This window comes from Desarmillaria tabescens (assembly GCF_030435595.1).
Source record: "Desarmillaria tabescens strain CCBAS 213 chromosome Unknown EV420scaffold_290, whole genome shotgun sequence".
Taxonomy (NCBI): Eukaryota; Fungi; Basidiomycota; class Agaricomycetes; order Agaricales; family Physalacriaceae; genus Desarmillaria; species Desarmillaria tabescens.
Genome location: NW_026848589.1, coordinates 19,801 through 35,081, shown reverse-complemented (window position 1 = coordinate 35,081; position 15,281 = coordinate 19,801). Strand labels below are relative to the sequence as shown.

General features: G+C 46.7%; 5 protein-coding genes across 5 annotated transcripts; 2 read left to right on the top strand and 3 right to left on the bottom strand.

The window, feature by feature from the left end:
• Nucleotides 1-6: 6 nt before the first annotated feature.
• Nucleotides 7-2,195, bottom strand: EV420DRAFT_1319829 (cytochrome P450; the record flags this gene model as incomplete). Its single annotated transcript, XM_060468711.1, has 14 exons — nt 7-142; nt 198-209; nt 268-292; nt 342-352; nt 411-506; nt 560-699; nt 748-968; nt 1,067-1,293; nt 1,347-1,419; nt 1,473-1,569; nt 1,617-1,726; nt 1,778-1,910; nt 1,961-2,061; nt 2,114-2,195. Coding segments are annotated over 14 exons (1,464 nt in total), but the record flags the coding sequence as incomplete, so codon positions are not given.
• A 1,157-nt stretch (nt 2,196-3,352) lies between these two features.
• EV420DRAFT_1772038 (uncharacterized protein) lies at nt 3,353-4,070 on the top strand (the record flags this gene model as incomplete). The annotated part of the gene is made up of 5 exons (XM_060481099.1): nt 3,353-3,461; nt 3,507-3,629; nt 3,685-3,730; nt 3,789-3,893; nt 3,944-4,070. The coding sequence occupies 4 exons, from the start codon at nt 3,353-3,355 to the stop codon at nt 3,880-3,882; spliced, it is 372 nt and encodes a 123-aa protein (XP_060321390.1). The 3' UTR covers nt 3,883-3,893; nt 3,944-4,070.
• Nucleotides 4,071-4,338: 268 nt separating this feature from the next.
• On the bottom strand, nt 4,339-5,452 carry EV420DRAFT_1655486 (short-chain dehydrogenase; the record flags this gene model as incomplete). The annotated part of the gene is made up of 6 exons (XM_060478845.1): nt 4,339-4,441; nt 4,493-4,707; nt 4,748-5,003; nt 5,058-5,150; nt 5,200-5,322; nt 5,376-5,452. The coding sequence occupies 6 exons, from the start codon at nt 5,450-5,452 to the stop codon at nt 4,339-4,341; spliced, it is 867 nt and encodes a 288-aa protein (XP_060321389.1).
• A 1,909-nt stretch (nt 5,453-7,361) lies between these two features.
• Nucleotides 7,362-8,483, top strand: EV420DRAFT_1284339 (uncharacterized protein; the record flags this gene model as incomplete). The annotated part of the gene is made up of 6 exons (XM_060468325.1): nt 7,362-7,438; nt 7,487-7,612; nt 7,658-7,783; nt 7,804-8,053; nt 8,114-8,322; nt 8,381-8,483. 6 exons carry the CDS (start codon nt 7,362-7,364, stop codon nt 8,481-8,483), a joined length of 891 nt encoding a protein of 296 aa, XP_060321388.1.
• Nucleotides 8,484-9,209: 726 nt separating this feature from the next.
• Nucleotides 9,210-10,504, bottom strand: EV420DRAFT_1345582 (short-chain dehydrogenase). Its single transcript, XM_060468959.1, has 6 exons — nt 10,395-10,504; nt 10,224-10,346; nt 10,082-10,174; nt 9,773-10,028; nt 9,509-9,717; nt 9,210-9,456 (listed from the first exon to the last, which is right to left on the bottom strand). The coding sequence occupies exons 1-6, from the start codon at nt 10,472-10,474 to the stop codon at nt 9,354-9,356; spliced, it is 864 nt and encodes a 287-aa protein (XP_060321387.1). The 5' UTR covers nt 10,475-10,504; the 3' UTR covers nt 9,210-9,353.
• Nucleotides 10,505-15,281: the final 4,777 nt, after the last annotated feature.

The window sequence follows — 15,281 nt, the reverse complement described above, 5'->3', positions numbered from 1 at the left end:
CTGAGAGCCTAAATGTGCTTTCCCCTTCACAAAGGGTACGACCCCTGTTCCGGGAAAATGTAGGACCTCGACTCCTCCCTCGGGCAAACTGAATTCGAAGTGCAGAATCAGGTTAGCTAGAACTGTTTGAATTTCCATGACGCTGCATTTTGTAGATCAGTTGGATCGAAGCGAGACTGGAACGATGAGGTACATACGCAAATCTCCACCTACGAGAGAAGGAAGAGCATCAGTAATGGAACCAGATGAGTCGCTGCAGTTAATTACCCGATACACGAACGAGATCCAGCACCTGAGGGTCATGTAAGCGAATGAAAAAAAAGTACTGAAGCACGGCTCACTAAATGACATCCTATAGCATCCCGCCTAAGTCCTCCTAAGAGCACGCACAAAGTCAAGATCTCACTCACAGATTAGCGTACACACCAAGCGAGACCGGCAGAGTCTTGTCAAGAAACCGGCCGGGGTTCCACTCTTCCGCGTCGTCTCCCCAGAGAGACGGCAGACTAGAAAATTTTGGCATCAAATTTACATTGAAGTGATGTGGGGGAGATCGTACCGGTTGTATAGGTAAGCGGAGCAAACGAGAGTCTGCCCCTTGGGTATGGCAAGCGTTTTACCTCCTGAAAGAGGGAGGACATCATCATGAGGAGCGGTACGTATCAAGGAATGTACAATTGGGTGTAGACGGAGAGCCTCCTGTTACGAGAGGTCAACATGGGTATTCGACGTAGCTACTAGTCTCACTTTGATAGCTGCGTTCAAGAATGGCATCGAGTCGTAGTCGTTTGACTGTATGAGCTCTGCGCGAATTATGGACTGATGCTTAGGATGCACGGCGAGTTCGTATAGCAGCCAGGCTAGACTAGTACTCGACGTCTCGTGCCCGGCAATGACGAAGGTCCTGGAACACAAAAGGTTGCCATCAAGAAGGGTAAGTAGAAATATGACACGAACATTAGCTGCGCCTCGATTTCGTCATCTTGCATTTTCCTGCTGTGTGAGCTCTCGCTAGAGATGTAGTCATGTTCATAGGCGTGTTATCAGATAGGACCAGTAGACTTACCTAGGAGATTAACGACGTCTTTGTCATCGCCTGGCGTCTGCGCCTTGTTATCCAGGCTATCCATGATCTCTCGGGCAGTTTGCTTGGCGGCATTTCCTACGCTGACGATTAAACGAGTCTCTCGAGTAGAGATCAGCTGTAGGAATCCTAGGACCCAATCTGGAAGCATTCGTATCAGAGCTATAAGCATAAGCTCTAGTGCCGTTATATTGGATTGCGAGGCAGTGCTAAAGTCCGATGTTAGATGCAGTAGCCATTGAAATAAAGAAACAGATCTTACAAAAGATGCTTCATTGTTCGCCCTAGTTCCGTTGTTTGACCATCGAGCGAACCAAAATCATACCGGAAAGAGGCTTTCGAATCTCATATTAAATGAGAGAGGGGGAGAGGAATGGCCGGCACTCACCTAGCCCAACTATGTCCAGGGTCGCCTTGCTTGTCCAATCAAGGACATTGACGATTTTATCTGTACCAGTCACAGTTCTCCTGATCTCGTTCACAAGCTATAATCGCTATAAGCTTCCGAACGTTGTCGCGCTTCATGGTGTACAGATGCACCTACCTTGTCAGAGCATTGCTGAAAGATAACCTCGTATTTTCGGAGCTGCGTAAGAGAGAATGCAGCATTCAGGATTTTGCGTTGGCGGTGGTGAGTTTCATCTGAATATGTTAGGTGTGTTTGTGTGCAAACTGGACAGGATGGACACTCACTAGCGACAGTGACAAGCCCCTGACCAAGGAGGAGACCCTGGATGAAGGTGATGTCCTTCGATTTTGGATAAGGTCGTGACTTGTGGAAAATATGTTCGAAAGCCTTGGGGTCGCACACTACCAGGACGTCTTGCTGGGAAACCGTTGAGTTAACTGACCACGAGAGATAGAAAGCTTAATTACCCCAAAACAGCCCCCAACACGATAAAGTGTGCCATATTCCCTATGCCATTTCGTTTCGAGATCACCAGCATCATCTTGATTGCGGAGAACGCGTTCGTGGCCTGATGGGTGTCGTGTATGAGCTCATGTTTGTACCAAAGTATGATCGTTTACCTAGCCAGAAAGAGGCTGACGGTGGTCCCTTGACGTGCTTGACTGACGGACGTCTGAACCATCGATAAAGCAGAGAGCTCATGAGGAGCGATGCGATTACAAGAGTTAATGCGACCATGTGAAGAAAGAACTGCGGCTCTTAGATTCAGTGATATACTCCCAGCTTTAAATAAGATGCTGCTATAATTTGACGATTGAATGAAAGTTCGCCCGGCAAAAAGACCTCCCTGAGTTAAGCCTCGGAGTTCATATTGACCGAACATTCCATAAGACAAGAAGAATACTAGTAACCGTCTCCCTCGGAACTAAGGCTCTGGGGTACTGTACTGTTATAATGGATGGAAGATAGAAGATTATCTCGGGGTTTCTCTGTTGAATCCTCAGCGCATGTCGTATCTGGCTACAACCTTGATGCAGTCGCACTGGGAAGACAAGCCGTGTCAAACGCTTTACAATGAGAGACCTGTATTGGACATGTTGGTCAGTAACTAGTCCAGCGGAGCAATTCACCGATCAAAGCGTTCGTTCTGCGCTGCCTGGACATGGAGCATTCTCGCAACATTGCTCCTCCGAGGATTGTTCCTGTCTGCAGCATATCCGTTTCAATTAATACTGACTTATCCGTGGACTGTTCAGGTGCATCCTGCTCCATCAAATTCGTACAAGGTGCCTGAAAATGCATTTGCGAGCTTTGCCACGACACGGTATAAGTAGAGCCTTTTAGAATATGATAATGGACGTACGTCAACAACGAGTGCGGTTAACACCCATTGATTCCTCCGAGCTTCGCGGGAAGACACGATAAAGCTTCAAGGAAGAGTGTTTATATGCATACGTTTTCGGTCTGAGCAAACGAGTGAATCTTGAATCGTTGGGCAAAGATGTAGTAACGACGGAAGATGAGGTGCCATAAGCCAGCAGAATCCTTGTCCTTGTCCTTCAAGGTTTAGAAGTTCAAGATGTCGGCACCCGTACTCTCCATAGGTCAGAGAGGAAATCCTGGGCACCATGTTCGCGCTGATGACCGTCATGATAGAGGCTCTGGTTCTTCCGAAGTAAGCACCAGTGGCTAGGATCAGGTATTGTAAAGGATGATAATGTAAGGTCTCGTCAAACAACGGAGCAGGGTAGAGCGGCAAAGGACGGCAGGCAGCGTCGGAGTTTCAAACACTGCTTGAACTACGACCACCACCACGACCTTTATTTACCACGCCTTTTCATTTCTTCTACCTCAAAGCCATGTCCTACCCCAGCACAGGAATGGATGCTCACATCAAGACAATAGAACCCCCTCAACGCAGCGAACACGACCAAGTTGGCGACGAAATCGAACACCTCAAGCTCAAACGTGATGAACGCCTCACGTCCTACTCACTCGTCCAGATCATGTGAGCCGCCGAAGCTGAAATAGCTCGGTCCAAAGGCTATCGAGAGAAGCAATATCTTTACTGTGATCTGGCGGAAATACTCCAGGACCTCAAACCAGGAATGCGGAAAGCGTTTGGTGAAGATTCTGGTACGTTCCTAGTGGATACTTCGTCCACGCTCAGTATATTTATATTTTGTTTCAGAGGCGTATAGGCATCTACTTCTAGAAGAGAAACTGGTCTCTTATCAGTGATTATGCTCTTTGTTGTACTTATTTCCGTGACTCGCCAACGTTTGGTTGAACTAGGCTGACTGGCGTGATGGTTCTTCGTCTACTCTGGTCATCAATCTTCTGGCTCGTGATCCTGTCTCCATTTCTCCTATGGTATCTATTCTGGTAGCTTCGCCGTTGGTATGTCTCGGTAATATATTGCAGATGTTCATTGTCTGACGTCTGAATAGCGTTTTTCTACATTATTCTCCCTATACCGTTCCTGAAAGAGTCTTACACCTAGTCTTGTACCTACATCATGTCATGATGAAACCGAACCTTTTGTAATGTCATGATCTTAGCTTGTCCTGGGTCGAATTGAAGGTCTGGCGTGCGTCAAGCAAATGAATCGTCATAGTAATTGTTCAACGTTCATGCATTCATGCTCCATGGATGCTACAGAAACGTCTTCGTACAAGGTGCAAACGATAATGCAGACGGTGTATCGCCCATCCAACCGGTATGTCTTCCTGCACAACACTCTGTTGACTAGCTATAGTGGCTGTGATCCCTTGCAAGAAATCTACAGGTGATGGTGGAAAACAGGTTTGATTCCATGATAGTTCTACATCAGATGATCAAACAATTAAGGATTTACCAGCGATAATCCACCATCAATGCTCAAAATCCCTCCGTTCGTATAGTCAGACACAGCCAAATAGACTGTCGACACCCCCATCTCCGCCTCACTATAAACTCAAATCAATATTCAATTCCATCCAAACATTGATCATACTTACTTTCCCTGTCTCTTCGCAGGAATCGGCGCGACTAACCCAGGCATTGGCTCAGTCTTGATCGCTCCCAAGACCTCAGGACTGATCAGTTGTGACGCAAACGTGCCTGGAGCCAGCACGTTCACATGGATCGGAATATCCCTCCCAGCAAAACTCGTTGCCAGAACAAGTGTGAGCTTATTCAAGCTTTCGTTACGTTGTATGCGACCTGAACCAAGCTTAATGTAGAGAGCTGAAAAGGAATGACATAGCACATACAGACGATAGGGGGCTCATTGAGTCCATCTTGGCTGTCACGCTGCTGATGTTGACGACACTGGACGTGCCTTGGGGGCGGGACCGAGCTCCTTTGACGAGGAGGGCTTGGAAAGTGCGTACGACGAAGAGCGGGGCAATCGTATTGAGTGCAAATATATCTGCCCAGTTTTGGATGGTTTCAGGTTCAAATGGATCTGCCGCTGCGAGCTTCTTCGCGATGAAGCCTGGGTCGCGAAGAGATCCTGCAAATCCTGCACTAGTAAGGACGTTAGCATAAGGACGAAGCGAATCGACGGCACCATGGACGAACTTGTTAACAAGGATATCAAGTTTGCCGTCCATTCCTTCAATGTGCCTGGCTCCAGCTTTGACACTTTCTTCATCAGTAACATCCATACGGATCCTGTAGGGGCATCAGAAATGAACACCACGAGGGAGAAAAGGCTGTTTACGGAATAATAGATCCTGGGACACCTGTAACTGATGCCGCGGCTTGCTTTAGCACATCCAGCCTACACCCAGTGATGTATACTTTCGCCCCATTTGCAGCAAAGGCTTTCGCAATCATAAATCCTCTATCAGAGTCAACGGTAAGTCGCAACCGAGAACCAAACTTGAGAGAACATACATTCCAGTTCCTCCGCCTGTAACAAGGCCTACTCGTCCACAAAGAGACATCACAGTAGCCACATGAAGCTCTGCCATGTTTGAGGAATGCAGAGTAGCCTCTGGACGTAACACCTTTTATTCCAGTGGTCGTCACCTAGATTTCATAAATACCTGGTCTTATTCAGCGAGACGGTATCCCGATGTATGCGGTAAATGGTGGATTTACGTTGCAAAATGACCTGCCTTCCCTGATACCCGTCAGCATTGCGACGAAAGTTCATGTCCTCGGGGCGGCCGTTATATCTACTGGCTCTTGCACACGTGTCGTGTCAGGCAGAGGCTCCCTTTCACGTATGTTATGCTCGTCGCAAAGAAATCACACGAATACGGTGAAGGGGTGCAAGGATAGGCGCCATATGGGATGAGAGACCTTGAAACAAAAGACTATTGTGAACAAACACGTTTAGTTGAGTAATTACAACATTGATTCCGTCGCTGCGTAGTCACCAAATCTCATAAGTAAACTTCGAACGGGTAAGGGGTACCATGATGCATCCCCTAATCAAGGGCGCAATAACATGAATTCGAGGCAAACTGTCGACAGACTCACCCATATCTCAGTAAGCTGGCTGCTCCCAAGTCCGGTGCAGTGAATGGATATCTTCTGGTGCCAAGAATTCCCGGCCTATCTCTGTACTATCGGTCTGCCGGTGCCAGTGAAACTCCTGTGTTACACTGCATATAAGAGGGCTGTTCCCTTGGTTTGTTCGTAAATGCTCAGCCAATATGCTTATGCAAAATTAGAAGACAATCGTTCGGTAGGAGAGCGTTGAGGGTGATGGTCCTAGGAAAGCCAAAGGTCAAAAAGAGGCTCGCTCGTTGCGTACGAATTCTCTCTTCTTCGCAGAAAAATATAGCTTTGAGGTTAGAGGAGGAAGAAAAGAGCATAGAAAGATGACGGTAGCGGTTGAAGCTGCATTTCAAATCCGGTCCGCTGTCCTATCGCTTCCAACCTGCTATGATCATGGTTCCAGCACAGAGTGTCGACTATCTCAGCCTGCAGCCTTATCTGACGAAAACCCAAGACACGAATCGACTTCTTACAAGCGCTGCAAAAACTCGGTATTGGGTTACTGTTTGGTTCAGGGAAATGGGCGGCTCTCCGGAGGAGCATTGATCTCTGTGGAAGTTCGCCTAGAAAATCTACACCGTCAAGTGATGTGTTAGTATTGGTGGGGGCTGCAGCTCGTCCATCTGAGTAAATATGGTCTGTTCATTGCAAGTTCTAGGACTTTTTACTGTGAAAGGTCCTTGGGAATGAAGCAGAAGGTAAATGAATCCGGACGAGAATTCTAACGTGACTGACTCTTAATTCAAAGTCGCCACGACCATGTCAGCTCAAAACTTCATACAATATGCGCTTAATCCTGGCACTGCAGTGCCCCGGAAGTCAAGAGTCCAAATACAAGTGGGAGCTAGACTTGACACGTATATCTTGTGATACTAAGGTCACTGAATGGATGTATTACATCGGGCTAGGTGTCTTATCTCTTTACTTATATCATACGCGCTAAGGTTTGCTAATGTATTCTCATAATTTTCTATAGCCTCCGGTTTAGCACGAGCTAAGTCACTCGAAGGTAAGTGATCCAACATCCTTGAACGCACACTAAAACTTGGTCCGTAGTTCGTTGTCTGAATCCAGACCATAGGACCAAATGGCATCCGTTACTAATTGGCTCACTTCCTAGGTGAGCCGCGTCAAAGCATGGATGATGACTATAGAAGAATCTTCTGATGTGATACTAAGCGTTCAAGAGCCGATAAGGAGACTTGAACCCGAGAACTTTGTCAGAGTTGCTGACAGCACTAGTGAGCAGAATGCGGGCAATGCCAAAGCCATTATTTACCGCACTCGCCGGGATACACCCTCGCTGAATAATACCAAAGAATGCTGCAATAAAAGAGACCGTGTACAGGCTCGATTGTTCAGTATTCCCCGAACATGGCAGATCTCAATGTGGCCACGGTAATGTCGCTTTCTGGACGAGTAGGTCTCGTTACAGGCGGAGGAACAGGGATGTAAGCAATGGTATTCTCGATTATGACTCGTGGTTGATTCTTCAGCAGAGGATTTATGATTGCTAAAGCCTTCGCTGCGAATGGTGCGAAAGTATACATCACAGGGCGAAGGTTGGAAGTGTTGAAGAGAGCAGCCGTATCTGTAACCGGTGTCCCAGGATCTTCCTCCCGTCAGTAATCCTCTTTTCCATAAGATCTCCGTTTTTGACGCGTACAAAGGCTCCAGATGGATGTGACAAATGAAGAAAACATTAAGGCTGGCGCACAACACATTGAGGGAATCGATGGCAAGGTCGACATACTTGTCAATAAGTCGGCCTATAATACCCCTAGTTCCACTCCTCCGTAGACTAAACTCTTCACAGTGCCGGATTTGCCACATCCCTTCGCGATCTAGACTTCATGACGAAGAAACTCGCCGCAGAAGATCCTTTTGAACCCGAAACCGTACAGAACTGGGCTGATATCTTTGCGCTAAACACGATCGCCCCATTCTTCGTCGTGCGTGCTTTCCAATCCCTTCTCGTCAAAGGAGCGCATTCCCACCCTCAAGGCACCTCAAGTGTCATCAACATCAGCAGCGGAGCAGCAAAGATGAACCTTTCGGAGTCATTTGTATCTGTGCGTACTCGCTACCTCGAAAATCCCTTCAAGATTTTGGCTCATTCTATTTAGTTCGCATACAGCCCCACGAAAGCCGCTTTGAGCAAGCTCACCCTCGTTCTGGGAACGAGCTTTGCTGGGCGGAACATCCCGATTCGGGTGAATGCGATAGAACCTGAGGTGTTTGCGTCGGAAATGGCACCTGCTGATATGTTGGAGTTGTTTAAGACTAAGCCGCCACCTGGATTGGTGGCTCCTGTACCAGCAGGAAGACATGGAACGTAAGTGCCTTCATTATTGGAGTACATACTTAGAGATGATGTTAATCTGACTTGCTAGCGATGCCGAAATGGGGATGGCGGCGGTGTACTTGGCGGCGTCGGATTACACGAATGGAGCAACCTTGAGGGTTGACGGTGGAGTTACATTGGTGAATTCCTGATGGTCTGGTTGCGCTACCCATATTCTACCCTCGTCTTAGCAGAGGACAGGTGACGTTTTTAGTTGTGGTTTTGCTCGAGTCTGAAATACAGTCATTATTCGAGGTGTGCCGTTTCGTTTTGAGACCAGCAAACCTCAAGATACGCAAAGGTTTCTACCTTCTCGGTCTTCAAATCTTCGTTGTCAGAATTTTGGTACGTTCCCGCTAGAGACCAATAACCTGCTCATATTTTTTTTCGACTCTGTTCAATAAAGAAGTCGGGAGGCGCCAGCGATGGCACATCGCTCAGTCTAATCAAAATATCTTCCAGCACAACACCGTGTCGACCCGGTGGCTGCAATCCCCTGTAAGAAGTGTGAAGATTAGTCAGAAGGGTCAAGACCGATATCTTGATTCCTTACCTTGAGGAAAATGATACAGCGTCATGCATACATCAACGGCAGTTTTCTTTGCAAGCACCCAGACGGATTAGTCTCTGCAGTTGTATTCCCTTCCTGGATCCCAAGAACTTGACCATTAGCACGCATTGGAATGTCACAGGCACTGCTGGAGCCGGTACATTTTCTCTGCGGAAAAACAAGACCTCAAATGTCGTGGCATTTCATTTGAACTTCTAATGGTAAAAATGAGTTGAAAGATGAGATAATTTCCGTACTCTTAAGTGAAGAAAAAGAACAGGAAAAACGGAACGAAAAAGGCTTTCTCCCGCGGTCAGAACAAAGGAAATCACCTTTCATTCGGAGAAAAGAAGAGTAATCGACATCCGATCCCAGCGTTCATGGGAGAGTATGTACAATATGATCTCACAACGACAGCGGCACGCTTCCCCCGGAGAAGGCAGTCACTTAATTTCATTAAAAGATCAACCCTTCAAGGATTAACCAACGCTACCCCACCATCAACACTCAAAATCGCCCCGTTCGTATAATCAGATACCGATAAATAGATCGCCGTCATTCCCATCTCCGCCTCGCTAGCAAAGTCAAATCAGTATCCAATCCCCTCCATGTATTAAACATACCCACGTTCCTGGTCGCCTCGCGGGTATGGGAGCCCCAAACCCAGGCAATGGCTCTGCACTCATCATTTCCAACATCTCAGGAGTAGCTATCTCCGACGGGAACAAGCCGGGCTTAAGCGCATTCACCCGGATTGGGATGCCTCTCCCAGCAAAGCTCGTCCCAAGAACAAGAGTAAGCTTTTCCAAAGCTGCTTTTGTCGGACCGTATGCTAGCTAATAAGCCAAGTTAGAACCGAGTCAAGCTTGAATGGAATAGTAGAGCACGTACGCAACCCATCTTTATTGGTGTATTTATGATTGCCCCCACGCTGCTAATGTTGATGACGCTTGACGTTCCTTGAGGGCGAGAATGTGCTCCTTTGATAAGGAGGGACTGGAAGGCACGAACAACGAAGAACGGCGCGATGGTGTTGAGTGCGAAGATGTCCATCCAATTCTGTACCGTCTCGGGATCGAAAGGGTCCGATGCAGCGAGTTTCTTCGCAGAGAAATCTGGATCGCGAAGGGAGGTGCCGAACCCAGCACTGCAAAAGGATTAGCGTGTGAAAGACAGTTGTCAATGATACTATTGGCGAACTTGTTAACGAGGATATCGAGCTTGCCATCGATTCCCTCAATGAGCTTTGCGCCAGCCTTGGCGCTTTCTTCATCTGTCACATTCATCTGGAGTCTGTGTACGTGTTAGCCATGAATGTTCCAGAGAAAGAGGGATCACTGACGGAACAATGGATCCCGGGATGCCTGTGATTGACGCTGCAGCTTTCTCCAGTACATCCAGCCTTCGCCCTGTGATGTATACTTTCGCACCATTCGCAGCGAAGGCTTTAGCAATCATAAATCCTCTGCTGAAGAATCAACCACGAGTCATAATCGAGAATACCAATACTTACATTCCCGTTCCTCCGCCTGTAACGAGGCCTACTCGTCCAGAAAGCGACATCGCCGTAGCTACATTCAAAAGATCTGCCATGGTTGGGGAATACTGATCAATCGAGTCTGCATGGTCTCTTTTAACGCAGCATTCTTTGGTATTATTCAGCAGGACTTCGGCAACGTTGCCGGTGTTCCGCCAGTAGTCAGCAACTGTGACAAAGTTTCTCGGGCTCAATGCTCCTGTTATGGATCTCATGTCTTTTCCGGTCCATACATGAGTCAACACATGTCTACTCTCGGCCTTCTCGGTCTTGACCTCGGTTTTCCATCCATTTCACTGGGTGTCGGAGGTCCCAAAAGAAGAAAAAGAATAAAAAAAGAAAGATTTCGCGTACCAAAATGGGCGACCACCGATGTTTGTTTGTTCATGTTCCCCGATTCTTTCCGAATGTAATGAGGAGAAGAGAGGGCTTTGTCAAATTGAAAACGACGTTTTGCCCACTGTAGGGTGTGGGCAGGGGCTATTTGGTCAAAGTTTGCTGATGCATGCAAGATGTTGTCGAACAAATACCTTTTCCGAGAACTCTGGCCAATAGGATGAGATCGTCGTGCCGAGTTTGAGTCATGTTTGTAAAATTGGTTTCGTCCGCTCAGTCATTTTGGTTCGCCCGTTTACAATGTCTCCGCCGCCTTGTGGTTCGCATGTACGTCACTCCTTGTTTTTAAATAAATGTGCTATGCTCAGAGTAGTTTCATCCCCCAGATAATCTGTTGTAGGCGTCTAACAGACCATGTTTTTTGCTTGCTGTCTCCTGTTGATCTTTTTCATTCAGTCCGGAACATTGTATAACACATCTATGTCGTCCGATATTACATGGCGTGTACAGTTGAAGGTAAGGCTTTCCAATTGGATCTTGTTCGATATCAAGCTTGTGGCTCGCGTGTTTATTGGTAATCAGTCACATGTACGTACCAGTAAATTTTCGTAGCTACGCTTCTCTCTTTACTCGATTGACTACGTACTCACTGCTCATGTACTGCGTCAATCCCGTATTCGTATCCTGATCCCTCATACCCGCTAGAATTATTTCAACAGATCTGTGTTCGACACTGACTGGCAACTATAGGCACGCTTGATCTGTTTGTTGGGGATTTAAGGGCGGCATCTATTTGAAGCTATTCTACTCTATTTGTTGCGCTCGGCGCTCTCAGTGTTTCTGCTCGATGCTCCTAATGTTTCTGCGCTTGTCCTTTTATATCTCGTGTACACTGCTTGGTTGGCGACATGTTTTTGTATAAACGTCCGTGTCGTGTTACCCGTGTTCTCGCAGAGGAAGACCATCCTCCTTGTGATGTTGAACACAGTGTTTCTGATGTTCCGGTTTACTATAATGCATTGTACTACCCAGAACTGCATGATAATGTGTTTTCTTCCTCGAAAGTGGTGTGTAAGTGGTTGAAGCGATCGTTTGCGCTGTATGCAGGCTGGGTACACACACGCGCATTATATATCAATGGCTATTTTGTGATTGAGGACACTGTACTCGATGCTCGTCTTGTTTTAAGTGCAAGCACTGATACTAATTGAGATCTTACATCAAACAGCGACCACCCTTAAGAACCCAGGGTGCCTCGCGATCTCAAATCCAAGTGTAACACGTCTCTGAAGGTCTGGAAATAAATAAGAATGGTGGCGGAGCAAAACGGAAGCAAAGGAAAGAATCGGGGACCGGCATGGAACCACCGCTACAGGGATATATTTAAAAGACAACACTGATCGCCATTCATTTGCCTCACTCTCTGCCTCGACATACACTAATTCAAGCCTGGGGGGCTGTGCATTTTTTCCCTCCATCGACGCCCTGACATTCATCCAGTCTCCTGCACCATCGGCAAGGTACAGTGCATGCAATCTGACACTGCAAAATGTCATTACCTCCAGGGCAAGTCTCATTGTGGCAGCGTCGACAGCTATGGATATTATGGTGTTTCCTCTCCTCTGTGGGTACGGTACGTCTTCTCTTGCTCTCTCTTTCCATGTCCATGTGCTGATGGCTGCTGGAACTGCCGTTACTAACAACTATGGACAGGGAATCCGATTGAGGCTCGCCTAGTGGCTGATTTTGGGCCGGTTCAGTACGGGATGCAGGAATTGGATGAGGACTTGTAGGAAGCTCATCAAATGTAGCAGGGATAGGTGCAGGGGACGGAGTGGATCGAGGTGCGCCACTGCTTGTGGGATGGGTGGATATCAGTGTATCAGTAAATCAGGAAGAATGTGAAGCAGCAGAAGCCGTCGAAATTGACAAATTCAGAGGGAGTGACTGTTCTGAATCTATTTCAACCACACCTTGACTTGGATGAGTGAACGACGCATCTCCAGCCAAATAATCTGGGAATGGAAGATCTGCAGCTGCAAATACTTCACCACTGCGATGTACTTCTTCAAGCCCATCAGACATCAAGTCCACCATTGCTCGGATATTGTTTGCTTTTTCCCATGATTTTGAATATGCAGCCAGGACCTTTGGAGAGACATAAACACGCTCAGTTCCATCTGCCATCCAGTTCCATTCCTGAGCAAATGCTTCGTAATCAACTCTGCCTTTGCCATCAGCACTTGCATTCACAGAGAAAATGCGTATCTGAGCAAAGAAGTAGCGGCAAGCTTCTTGAGTGGTTGGAGGAAGAATAGGCAGAGCTAAGCCCTGTCGCTGTCGCAGCCAGTTGTTACTCATGTTGAGTTTATATGCCTTGGCAGACCTTGTGTGAGTCGTCAATAGCCAGCTGGTCTGGTTCAAGTAAAGATGTATGCTGGTTGGCATCAGCTTCATCCCCTTCAATGACTTTATTCAGCATGGCGGTAAGATAGCGTTCACCGGGAATGAAGCTACCGTAGCCATCTACATCACTGAAATTTCTGATCGAAGGGACTTTCATAGAGGCATCAAAGTAATTGTGCAAATCAGCATTGGCTGATTCTCGAGTCTGAAGCCACTCGAAGATTGACTCTAAATATTGGAGCTGTATTACATTGAATCGATGGGTGTGCATTTTGAACAGTAGTGAGTGAACATGGATGGTCCCATCTTATGCCGATTGCCAACACAGAGAGTCCTGACAATGTTGCATGACAGGCATATTTTGTGGGAGAGCACAGCAGGAAAAGCCATACACACATATGGGGGTAATGAGTTTAGAGGATGCTGGCTCCACCCATGAAAATGTGAGCGGCAGTCCTGCCGGCAATAATATGCCCATGTGATGATGTAGAATGAATCTTTGAGGTCTACGACACGATGAGGTGGCAGTGCACCATTCTTTTCAAGTGGTTTTCTGCATTGGGGACAAGATAATACATCGACAAAGAAATGTACAAGCCAAAGCAAGACACGTAGGTGGAAGAGAAGGGTGGGCTCAAACTGATGCACAGAGAGAGACATGACAGGTTCCAGAGAACGGATCCAGAGCATTGGCAGGGCATAAGGTTTAGACTCTGTGAATGTTGGCGGTGCAAGCAGGATCTTGCTGTCATTTTTATTGTGGATAAGCAGGTGTATAACTGTAGCAAAGTACTGGTACAGCCAGTCTTGCATATATTTTGGCTTATCGAACCACACTAGTGAAAAACATCTCAATTTTTTTACAAGGAAACTTCAAAGGTGTGACATACCTCCAGGTTTGTCATTTGCATTATGTCTTTGCGCCGCTGGCTCATCCCCAGTATTGCGACTGACGCGTGGTGTCTCAGCTTCATTTTGGGAGTCCAAGTGCTCATCCTCATCACTCGCCCCATCAGAGAGGGGTCCTGCAAGTGGATTAAAGAATGGTTCTGTAGAAAAATATGAGTATCCCATGTTGCAATGAAAAAGAATGGTTCATACAGCTAAGTGGATGATTCTCAGCCTCCTGCAGGTCTACAAGACATTTCTTGCAGGTGTCTGCTTCTGCTTTCAATCGCTTGAGCTCTGCATTAAGAGGCAGCCAGAAAATCAGGAAAAACTCCGAAATTGAAAGGAGAATCAACTTACTGGCTATGGCATTGCTTTCAGCCTTATCCAGCCTCCTCAAAAACTCCTCCGAGTACTCCTCATCATCAAATTCATATTCATCATTGGCATCCGAGTCTACAGATGTCACATACAGTGAGTAGAATATCTGAACTCCGGAATGAGACATACTGATCATTTTCCTCCTGGGATGGAATATCTTGTGGCTTTGGTGGCCATCCTCTCCTTGGAGCATTGTCTGGTCTTGGTTCATCCTTCACACTGCTTGGACATGCCATGCTGCAGGAGACAGAGCTTGAAAAATGAAAAATGTGAGCTATTTATGAAAAGAAGTTCTTTCAGCATGTGTACCCACATTATATCACAAAAAGAACATACCAGACTGACACAAACGCGTCACTATGATAGTAGCAACTAAGTGACATGACTAGGGACAGAATACGTGACAGGAGTAGAGAAAGAACAGTTGTGTGGGTGAAACTTGAGATGATGGCAGATAACTATAGGGGCTGATGGCAGATAACTTTGGCAGGGAATTGCGTCTTGAGTGAATAGCATTATCCTCATCGCGTTTTGAGCCACAAATTTTTACTGCATGGTTTATATGAATATATTCAATTTATATATACAAGACTTATGAGGGTCAATGAAGAAACGACCTCAAAATGAATTGTTGAATGCGTGGGGCCCACCTGCCCAGTATGGGCATGGCAGATAACTGACAGGTAACATGACATGGGAACCCAGTGAAACCGGTGATAAACCTTGACCTCGGCTTACTCGTAATTTCTCTTACTTTCTCTCTTCTTCTTGCTAATACTAGAATAATAATGACTCAGTCCCCTACTATTGGTATATAAATACTGTACTTGTCCTTGTATTAGGATCTCAAGC

Bases quoted from the DNA above. Each gene is read 5' to 3' on its own strand.
- EV420DRAFT_1345582 (XM_060468959.1), bottom strand. From the start codon at position 10,474: ATGGCAGATCTTTTGAATGTAGCTACGGCGATGTCGCTTTCTGGACGA. The intron at 10,175-10,223 runs GTCAGTGATCCC...ACACGTACACAG, and splicing joins ATCCCGGGATCCATTGTTCC to ACTCCAGATGAATGTGACAG. The intron at 10,029-10,081 runs GTTCGCCAATAG...ATCCTTTTGCAG, and splicing joins CTCGATATCCTCGTTAACAA to TGCTGGGTTCGGCACCTCCC.